Source organism: Toxorhynchites rutilus, chromosome 2, assembly GCF_029784135.1.
Source record: "Toxorhynchites rutilus septentrionalis strain SRP chromosome 2, ASM2978413v1, whole genome shotgun sequence".
In the NCBI taxonomy this organism is placed as follows: Eukaryota; Metazoa; Arthropoda; class Insecta; order Diptera; family Culicidae; genus Toxorhynchites; species Toxorhynchites rutilus.
Genome location: NC_073745.1, coordinates 244,708,307 through 244,719,500, shown reverse-complemented (window position 1 = coordinate 244,719,500; position 11,194 = coordinate 244,708,307). Strand labels below are relative to the sequence as shown.

The 11,194-nt window shown below is 37.1% G+C and overlaps 1 protein-coding gene across 1 annotated transcript in view; it reads right to left on the bottom strand.

Moving 5' to 3' along the window:
• Positions 1-4,444: 4,444 nt before the first annotated feature.
• LOC129768059 (cuticle protein 7) overlaps positions 4,445-11,194 on the bottom strand; it is a 40,795-nt gene continuing 34,045 nt past the window's right edge. Inside the window, exons 3-4 of the mRNA XM_055769441.1 lie at positions 5,345-5,537; positions 4,445-5,285 (exon numbers count right to left, since the gene is read on the bottom strand). Of these exons, the coding sequence (XP_055625416.1) occupies positions 5,179-5,285; positions 5,345-5,537 (300 nt within the window). The 3' untranslated portion in view covers positions 4,445-5,178. The remainder of the gene's footprint in view (positions 5,286-5,344; positions 5,538-11,194) is intronic.

Here is an 11,194-nt window from a genome sequence, read left to right as displayed (position 1 = left end):
TACCCAGTGTTCAATGTGAAACACGGAAGACTGGAGACAGTTGATTGATCATTGTTGAGTTATTTATAGAACAGTAGCCCGATGTGTCTGGCAGAGCAGAGCAGTTGTATGGATGAATCGATCTTATTTCGACCGTGGATCGTTCTCCATCGCTGATGATTGTTGCGTGGACGTAGTTATTCTGTAACAACACAAAGATGGTCAATGAGGGCCCTGAGTTATGAACTCACGATCGATCGCTTACTAAGCGAACGCGCAACCAATGTGGCTACGGAGACCCCCAATTGATATATTGATATAAATCATTTAGAACACTCAAGTTCCCACAGAAATAATTTCTATTTTGACATATAAACCTGATGCAGACTAAGACGCATCAATCCTGATACTGACTGTTTAAATCCGTTGCTCCGTTGTTCTTGAGTTAAATCGTGAGGAACGGACACCAAATCATTTTTAATAAAATAGATCAAGTTGATAAATACATGATTAGCTTCAGTTAATTTATTTGAAACTCATTGTTGAGAAAAAAAAGCAATATTTATTTGAGGTTATATGTGAAAACATAAACATAAACGAAACATAACCGTTATTGAATTCGAATGCATGGTGAAAATGAATACATTTTTCATTTGAAATTCATTTTGAATCATTTTTAAGCAATTGTTTATTTTTCTTCCTCATCTTGGATTTCGGTTCTGAGGATTCGGACGCTTTGCCTTGGAGCGCTGTTGCTTCGTTGCGCTGTCGTGGGGTTCGAAGAGACAGACGATGTTTCCTGATGAAGAATCTCGATCTCTTCCTACCAGTTTTGCAACTTGACTGAATTCGTGCTGGAGGTTGTTGGCTTCCGCAAAATCAAACGCCAGACGACGTAAATCTTTGAGAGTCATGTCATAGAAAGCTTCATCCAATGCTCTGCAGTGGTCCTCCAGATCCTCAGACTGCTCACTCTTAAATACTTGTCTCAACCGTCCTAGGTGCTCGCTGGCACATCTCTACAGAAGTAGAAATGTCAATAAAAAAAGATTCAAATCATAAATCACTCACTGATATGACCCTCTTCCTGAGAGCTGATTCAGAAATACCGAGGTCTGCCGTAATCCGACGCTTCGAGACTCCTCCTCGAAGCCTCTGTCGGGCCATTTGAGCATTTCTGGAGAGCATTTCTTCAAATCAGTTTTCTTCTTGTGGATTCCGTTGAAAATTTGGTTGAAAATATTTTATATATTTTTTTTTTTCAGAGCAAAACTCTAGTGTGAACGTTTTCCCCACAGCCCCGCACCTTTGCCCCACAAGCAATTTTTGAACTAATTGAATTTTCGAATCGAATTTGAAAAACGAATACGCACTATCATCTACTATAGAATGAAGATTTCCTTGACAGTGTAGTTTCGAACAATCCAGTTCTTCATCTCCAAAACTGGAAAAAAAATTATGAGGTAAAATGAATTTTGCGATGTTTTGATCTACATCGCAAAATTCATTTTACCTCATAGTTTTTTGCCACCTCCATGAAATGTATATTTTTTATATGTGTGAGCTGCTGGTGCAATATATATTATTGCACCAGCACCTGTTGGTTGCATCTATTTTCCTACCATCACATCACATCTCTGAGCACTCAAAAAAAAAAAAAATAAATTTGTAAGGGATTGTATCTAGGACACGACCGCATATTTTCAACGTAGAACTACGCAATTATATTATGCCATTCACTTGTTTACCACTTTGAATATTATTGTAGAATGCATCGACATTTTTGTAATAGATTATGTTCTTCGTAACAAATAACTTTGATGAACGTCCTTTTACGTTTGATATGATGCCAAGGTTTACAAAAATATGTGAACGGATGAATTGTCAAACGATCATTGTATTTTACATTTCCCTCTGAAATTATTGCACATCTCATGGTTACTTAGTTCTCGAACTGTGAAAGTTCATTCACCTCTAGTATCTGAAATGGCGATTTGCTCAGGCTTCTCAGTTTAAAATTAAGTTTTAAAGAAACATATTCCGATCTGCACAATGACAAGCGAGTACAAAAGTACTCAACACCTAAAAATACCCTCGACTTGCATGTATTTGCAAAGTGAATTCCTCCAGGCACATTGATTTTGAAGTCCGTGTTAGGGGAACACAGCTCGGACATTTTACAGTAATTCAATTGTTCATCTCATGAAAAATTACATTTTATTAATTGCGATAGACGCGTAGAAATATTTGCTATCAATTGGTGCAGACATCTTTCCGATCTGTTAAGAAATGTTCGAGTTATAAGCATTCGAAATACGGGTAGGGTTAGTACACAAATCGGCAGAACAAATGTATGGGAAAAAAGGAAATATTTTCAGTTTTCAAGAATTTAAACCTTTCAAAGATAAGCGAATTGTAATGTATAGCATATCAAACAAATCTTAGAGATTTTCCGATTCGATTGGTATGCAAATCATGAGAATTCGTTCACAGTGAAAATAGTTGTTAACGTTAACTTTATTTCATAAAAACGTGACCTGTTTTCTGATTCGGTACCCTTCCTGAACGACGTAGTTCTACGTCAAAAAATTGATTGATTTGAACGGTTCGATACATACTGCATTCGTGGATCATAAATTTACCGTTGTTTACATATTGTTCAAATTTTAAGTAATTTTTCGAGTTCGACAAAAATATGCTATCTACCTAGCGTATACTATCAACCTAGCGTCTTTGAATTTCAAACATAAGCATAACGAGGATTGTACAGGGTTTTCCATTTCGGGCTTCCGAAAGTATACAGCCCTGCGCTGACAACCGTTTGACATAGCTATCAACCAAAGCGTCATATCGTTAGTTGAATGTCTGCCATTTTACAATATGGATTGTTTTAGCGTCGCACAACGTGTTAATTTTGTTAAATCTATATATATATATATAAATGGAGTGATGTCTGTCTGTCTGTCTGATTCTTATAGACTCGGAAACTACTGAACCGATCGACATGAAAATTGGTATGTAGAGGTTTTTGGGGCCGGGGAAGGTTTTCGTGATATTTTGAGACCCCTCCCCCCTCTCTAATGGGGGGCTGCCATACAAAATGTTTCTATGGTGTTAAGATACTCCTTCCCCCTCTCTTAGAGGGGGCTGCCGTACCAATGAAACACTAATTTTTGCATTACTCGAGAATTAATCAAGTAAATGGGCGGGACGAAGTTTGCCGGGTTAGCTAGTTATACTATAAAAATGATGAAAAACCGGCAAATGTTTTTCGAGCATTACGGACGGATTTTGGTCGTCATGAACGGCCTACAAAGCACACAATCGCTAATGTAGTGCGTAAATTCGAAAAAACTGGATCCGTAGCGGATATTGTGAAACCTGTGCATCATCGTAATGTGCGTTCGGCCGAAAATATTGCTGCTGTTGCTGCCAGTGTGGAGGATGACCCGAATGTTTCGATTCCACGGCGTGCTCAGCAATTGGGCTTGTCAAACACATCATTGTGGCGAATTTTGCATTTGGACTTGCACCTACATCCATATAAAGTCCAACTGGTACAAAAATTAGAGCGTGGTGACCATGGAATGCGTCGGGCATACTTCGATTGGGTGAACGAACAATAGCAGCAAAATGCTGAATTTTCGCATCAAATTTTCTTCAGCGATGAGGCACATTTCGAGCTCGGTGGCTATGTGAACACTCAAAATTTCCGTATACGGGGCTCAGAAAATCCACACGTGATTGTTGAGAGGCCATTGCATCCGCCAAAAGTCACTTTTTGGTGCGCATTATGGTCTGGTGGAGTTATCGGGCCGTATTTCTTTGAAAATGAGGACGGTGAGACGGTAACTGTGAATGGTGAGCGCTATGGCCGCATGTTAACCGATTTTTTTGCCACAAATCGAAGATATGGATACGGATGACATGTGGTTTCAGCAGGACGGCGCCACGTGCCACACAATACGACCGAACATGGCCATATTGCGAACGAAATTTGAGGGACGCATAATTTCGCGTTTTGGTGATGCCAATTGGCCGTCCAGATCATGCGATTTGAACCCGCTAGACTTTTTTTTGTGGGGTTATGCGAAAGACCGTGTCTATGCCAACTCTCCGCAAACTCTTGAACATTTGAAAGACAACATTCGTGAAGTTATGACCGAGATACCGCCCCATATGTGCCGAAAAGTCATCGAAAATTACCTGTTCCGGATCAAGGTGTGCGAGGAAGCCCTAGGTGGACATTTGAATGATGTTATATTTCACACATAATGGCATAAACCAAACTTTAATTTGAAATAAAAGTTTCATCGAAATTCGAATTCTAAGTGTGTTTTATTTCAATTTACTTTCGGAATTTAAAGATGGAAAGCCCTGTATTTTCGATCATAGTATTTGTATCTTCGAACAACCGCCATTGATACAAATACAGATTACAATCTGATGTTTTTTGTGTCGGGTCTTACTGAAATACTTCAGCGGTTCCCAGGCCCGAGGTCTCTAATTTGTATTTTGATTGCCTCATTCGGATTTCAATACCAACTTAGAAGTTTCAATGAAATGATCACATCTTTTGCCGTGATTGGTCACCATCCATAGCATTCCGGTTCACGTGCATAAGATGGTATTCTGTTAGGATCCAATGCACTTGTATCTATTTAACATTGATCGTCAAATGTATTGCGCAAACTTAGCATCGGATGGATCGGTGTGAACCAATGCTATTTATTCTCATATATTTTATGACCCTTGTTTGCTCAAGCGGAGATGTGTTCAGTAGACAGCTAGGGAATTGAAAAGCGATGGCATAAATCTTCCGCCCTTCTGTCAGGCAAGCGCCCGCCTCAGGAATGTACACTCAATGAATTTGTTTCTCACTTGACATATTACTTTATTTACATTAATTCTACACGTACAGACGATTATTGCGTGGCAGTAAATGACCCTGCCACTCGGTGACAGTTCCACAGAGGACAGAAGCTTTGCTGCAAACGAAATTGTTGGGTTACGGGTTGTTGACGGCTACGAAGAAAGTGCTGATCGTTGCGCAACCCTGCAGCGATGAAAGGTGGGGTTGTTGGGCAGAAAAGAAATGTGAGGTGCTTAACCGGTTGAACGCTCGATGCAGTCCAGCAGTTCCAGCCGGCAGTGTGGCACTAGGCTAGTGGGATCCTTTCCGTCGGAAAAGGTGGAATGTTAAGACTTGTTTTCTCTCTGCACGAATGCGACCGGCTTGGTGTGCCATAGTGGCTGCGGAGGTTGGGATTTCTTGCCACTGTGGATATTGTACTGCGATGAACTCCCTGGAATGACACATATGGTTGCATTAGTTCTTCGCATGGTCACGCTGTTATCAATTTACCTGGCGCTGCGGTTTTTATTACAGTGCGGAAGCCGCTATCCCCTTCCACTTCATAATGAACGGTTCTCGCGACTCCTCCTGGTTCCAGAACACCATAGCCTCCATGAACGTAATCGCCTTGGCGATTCTCCCAGTGATCCAATGCAACACCAGACTGAGGGTGATCAATGTAGTATCGGAAGGAGTATTTGATCTGTGAAATGTAAAACAAAAAATCAAAATAGTTTCGGAAGACATTTGATATTCTTATCTTTACTGTGTCATAATGTTCCTTATACAGGAGTCGTGATAAGCGAATTAGATTCGAACAGACATACGCTTGGCAACGCATTTTTTATGTCTCACTACTTATCTAAATGTTAACCACTGCTCGTGGAAGGAACTGATCGCAGGAACATGGAATCTAAGAAAAACGCTGTGGTATTTGAGCTATTGCTCTTAATTTTTTGTAAAGATTTCGTTGCAGTGCAGTAAAACAGAGTTTGGTCGTTTAGTTTAATGCCCGAGCTCATTTTGCACTATTTACTATCTTGGAAAGAAAGAACGGAAGTTTGCTGGTTTATTTATTAATAACGATAATATCGGAAATAATAAACAATATATTTTGAATGACTTATTGAAAATAAAGTGCTCCTACGAATTGAATGGTTTGAAAATCAGCTCTTGGGAAAAAGAAAAAAAATGGAAAAATTTTAAATCATATGAAAATATACTATAATGTTGCATGTGAAAATTCTAGAGCAACGACAAACATAATAGATGCATATATAAGATATTCGTCGATAAATATTATTCCAACTTAGTTTTCAACTCTATACAAACTTTGATATAACCAAACTTTAATGTCATTGACGCAATTCGTTCAGCAAGATATCTAGTATTAACCTTTGGGTATATCTCGGGAACGAAATATAAAACATAACCAGTGGATTAGAGTGAAAACAGAACAAGAACGTATGCGCGAACGAGATCCTCAAAATGTCAAGGGATTACCGTTCTGAATCATATTTCGGACGCTTTGTTCTAATATCTTGAAATGCTTCATCCACTGATGATATTTATAACTATAAATTTAATATCACAATTGCTTCTTTAGAGTAATACCTTGGTTTCACTTTCACTTCATTTGAGAATAACATTTGAATTATCACATAGTAGGAACAAATTCAACAGCACCACTCATTATCGTTTGTGTTTGACGTTTGTTTTGTGTGAGCACGTAGACTTTACCCGTTAATAAATATTTAAATTTCTCCCGTGTTCCATCAGTTCTCATCATCGTTAACAGTTTACTGTGATTGCTTGGTAAGTGTTTCGCAGTTGACTATAAAATGAGGGGCTTAGAATGAAAGGGGTGTTAGTGATTTGATCGATTTCTCTACATCGATTCTCTCTTTTGGTCATAACTTAGCTGCAAATACATTCCCAGCTGTATTTGACAATGTGGAAGATAGGTCAGAACCTCATCTAACGGATTCTATAGTGAACTTAAATTGGAACTTTTTGCAGTTGAGTTATTAACTAAAGAAAAAGTTGATGAAGAGAATTCGAGCAGCACCCCTTGCATTCTAAGCCCCTCAAATATAATCAAGTGTAATGTAATTTTCGTCCATGAAATTACAATTGTCCGAAATTTGAATTCAATCTGTCCGAAATTTGATTTAGTGTCCGAAGTTTGATTCTTATTCGCTTCATTTGAAAAGCATTTTATTCGATGATTTTTTTATGTTTTCAATCAAATAGGTACCAAAGTAGAAAGCTTGAAAGCATATTGAACTAATTTATTAAAAATATCTATCAAATAATACCTTTGCAAAGTTTAGATCTGTTTTCTGCATCATATGCCTTAAGCGTCCGAAATATGATTCGGAACGATATAAAATTACAAATATTTTTTACTATTCATTTTCAAAGATGCTAATTAAAATCAGGGAGCATGTCGAAGTAAATCTTTTTGCTGCTAACGAATTTTGTTAATTTGCAATATTGGGATTGTTTCATTTCAAACTATTAAATATGGAAATTCAAGCAACGGAATGTCGGATAAAATCTATGTGCTATTAGATAATTGGATTTATGCTCTACGATGAACCAATCCTTGAGTGGAATGCTTATTTTTCATTTGTTAATCTTTTATCGAAGATTATTCATTAAGATTATGTTACCCTGGTCTCTAGATCTGCAAATTGAAATGTATTTATATTAGGAACTTTCAGTATCTTCTCCATTAGCATTAGCATTAAGCGGCCCATAGACGTTCAATATTATTGATCAATAATATTGAATATTTCGATATGTTCAATACAATTGTTCGTCTAGGGGCTTCAATATTGTCCCTCGACGGTTAGTTATATTGCACAAACCAAAATATTTCGCCATAATATTGAACGTGTATTAGTCTCGAGCAAGTTGCATAACGATACGTGGTACGAATTCAGGACTGTTACGTCAAAAGCTCGTCTTCATCCGTTACTGAACAGATACTAGATTGAAGATAATTCATATCTCTTAGATTAACATCTCCCTCCAACAGTTAGGAATTGTTCTGGCTTCGTCCTTGCAAAGAACCTCAATTTTCATATCCATCATCATTGAATGACTTCGAATCTGGGAAAATAAAATGAAGAAGTTTTCATAAATGTATTCTTGCAGTTACTGTTTCTAGTTTCTGTTTTTTTAAATGCAGCATTATTTGAGTCATTTTTCGTAATGCCTGGTTGGTATTTCTGCTCTCAATCAGTTAGTTGTGTGATTTTGAAAATAATTCTGTCGATCATCTCAATCTGTTCAGTAGTTCAAATGTTATGCATTTTTAAAAAAGGTCATTTTTGGAAATAATGGGAAAACTATATTTTTCGTACCACCCTAAAATGGAAACGGGTAACCTAATGAAACGAATAAAAAAATACGGGTCAAATATTTCGCGATAAGGATCAAAACTACCTATTTTCACGTAGATCTGAGAACCACTATGTCGGTTTGGCACGCGAAAACCTTTTATTGAACTGAAAGCAAAAGATGAACTAATAAATTAAAATTTTTGTATTGTGTTCCATGTATGTCGTTAACATCTCTGAAAATCAGGTTAAACATTTTTACAACATCGTTACAACAGGCGATCAAAACAATCCGCTGGAATAAACCATAGTCACTAAAAGGCGCCTTCTAATGTGGTATTGATGTTGCTACGTTTTCATTTGACGGAGTCGGAACTTTTTTGCTTTTGTTTCTTGTGAACAATTCTTTATTGTAGTTTTGACGTAGAACTACGTCTTTCAGGAAGGGTGCCGAATCAGAAAACAGGTCCCGTTTTTATGAAATAAAGTTAAAATGAATAACTATTTTCACTGTGAACGAATTCTCATGATTTGAACACCAATCGAATCGGAAATTCTCTAAGATTTGTTTGATCTGCTATTCATTACAATTCGCTAATCTCTAAATTAAATACATGAAAACTGGAAGAACTTCATTTTTTCCCATACATTTGTTCTGCCGATTTGTGTGCTAACCCTACCCGTATTTCGAATGCTTATAACTCGAACATTTCTTAACAGATCGGAAAGATGTTTGCATCAATTGATAGGAAATATTTCTACGCGTCTATCAAAATTAATAAAATGTTATTTTTCATGAATGAACAATTGAATAACTGTAAAATGTTAAGCGTTATCTAAACGCCCTAACTGTCAAGCTTTGATTGGCCCGATTTACGGTTTCCCCAACACAGACTTCTAAATCGATGTACCTGTGGAAATCCGCTTTGCAAATACACATGCAAGTCGGGGGTATTTTTGTCTCCACCGAGCTGTGTTTCCCTAACACGGACTTCAAAATTAATTTGCCTGGGGGAATCCGCTTTGAAAATACATGCAAGTTGGGGATAATTTTTGGTGTTGGGTACTTTTGTACTCGCTTGTCGTTGTGCAGACCGGGATATGTTTCCCTAAAACGTACTTTTAAACTGAGAAGCCTGGGAAAATCATCAATTCAGATACTAGAGATGAGTGAATTTCGCGGTTCGAGAACTACGTAAACATGGGATGTGCCATAATTTCAGAGGGAAATGTAAAATACAATGATCGTTTGACAATTTTTCCGTTCAAATATTTTGGTAGTCGTAGGCATCAAATCAAACGTAAAAGGACGTTCATCAAATTTATTTGTAATGAAGAACATATAATTTATTACAAAAATTTCGATGCGTTCTAAAATATTTTTTTTATTTAATGTTAGGATAACGTGTAGTTATGTTTTCCCGCAGGCAAGAAGAAAAATGAAAAAAATCAGTGTACGCGCTCTATTGTAAAATCCATCAGCATCACTTATTTTTTTATCCGATTTGTTTATATATTTAGGCTCATTAGCATTTTATCTGTAACGAGGTCGGATTTTGATCGTGTACATGTCACATGTTTTGTCGTATCTATAAACAGCACATTACACAGTTGCCATTTTTCGGCGCAAGAGTATTCCTTCCAGACCAGTGCATATGGTACATTTACACGGTAGCCGTTTAGGCGTTAGAGTATTCCTTCTGTTCTTCCATTATCCAGTTAGACCATCGGACAGCGGAGACAGTTGATATGATTATTGTTGTGTTATTAATAGAACAACAGCCCAATGTTTCTTGCAGAGCAGAGCAGTTGTATGAATGAATCGATATTTTTTCGACCGAGGATCGATCTCCATTATTGTTGCATGGACGTAGTTGTTCTGTAACAATACAAAGATAATCAATTGAGGGCGCTGAGTTTTGAACACACGATCGATCATTGACTAAGCCAACGCGCAACCAATGTGGCTATGAAGACCCCGCGTCCGTTATTGAACTGGCGAAATTGGTGAATTTCCCCAGAAGCATCATATGGCAAATGGTTGGAAACTACACATATAGCCTTAAGATGGCCCAAAGTGCATGTCTCGAGGTGGAACCGTTTGTCTTGAACTGTTTAATTTCAACAAGCAATGAAACATAAGCTTTGTTAAGCGAATGCCTAATAACAATGAGATTTATATTCTGCAAAAGTGCTGTAGATCAATCTTTGCGCTGATGTTTGATGCTTTCAGGAATAATCTTTATGAAAAATACAAAAAATGTTTTTTGTTCCCAGTATTAAAACAACAACATCAAGTTCAATTGTCCCATGTTGATATTCTTGGCATAACTGTCCCACCATGAATTTTGAGGCCCGTATCCAAGATCGATCGATTAAAGTGTTTGATTGTGTTTTTCTCAGTTGCTGATTTTGTAACATGGGACAACTATACGTAGAACGGCAGTATAGAGAATTCAAAAAAAAAAATGTTTGTTTTATTTCAAGCGAAAATGAAATATTGAACCGTAAAGTGAAAGTTAATTGGCTATTATGAGTACAGTGGACTAAAATCGTGTTTCTGGTAGATTAGAGTTGAATGTTCACCAGGAGTTGTTTAAAATGATATTGCTGTGATATTAAAAAAGATTGGAATGGGTGTTAAAGAAGAATTGTTGAGCGATTAGCGAGTTTAATTGTGTTGATAGAAATATTCATGTTTGATATGTATTTTTTGTTTATAAAATTAAGAATAACCCCTTAAAAACAATAATTTATTTTGTTTTTCAAACGGCCGCCATTTTGTCAAAAAAACACATTTTTGACTTGTCCGAGGTTCATACGATAGCGACATCTTTACTGATTCAGAATCTGTTCGATTTTTCTGTTCCAGAAAACCAGAAGGGCTGGAATCATGTACGCCATGGCACAACTTTTTTTTTTTTGAACCCCATCACTTCATCAGCTTGTAACTATACTAGTTATGAATATTTTTTCTCCGTTCATTTTTTGTTTTATTGTTAAAAGATAGATT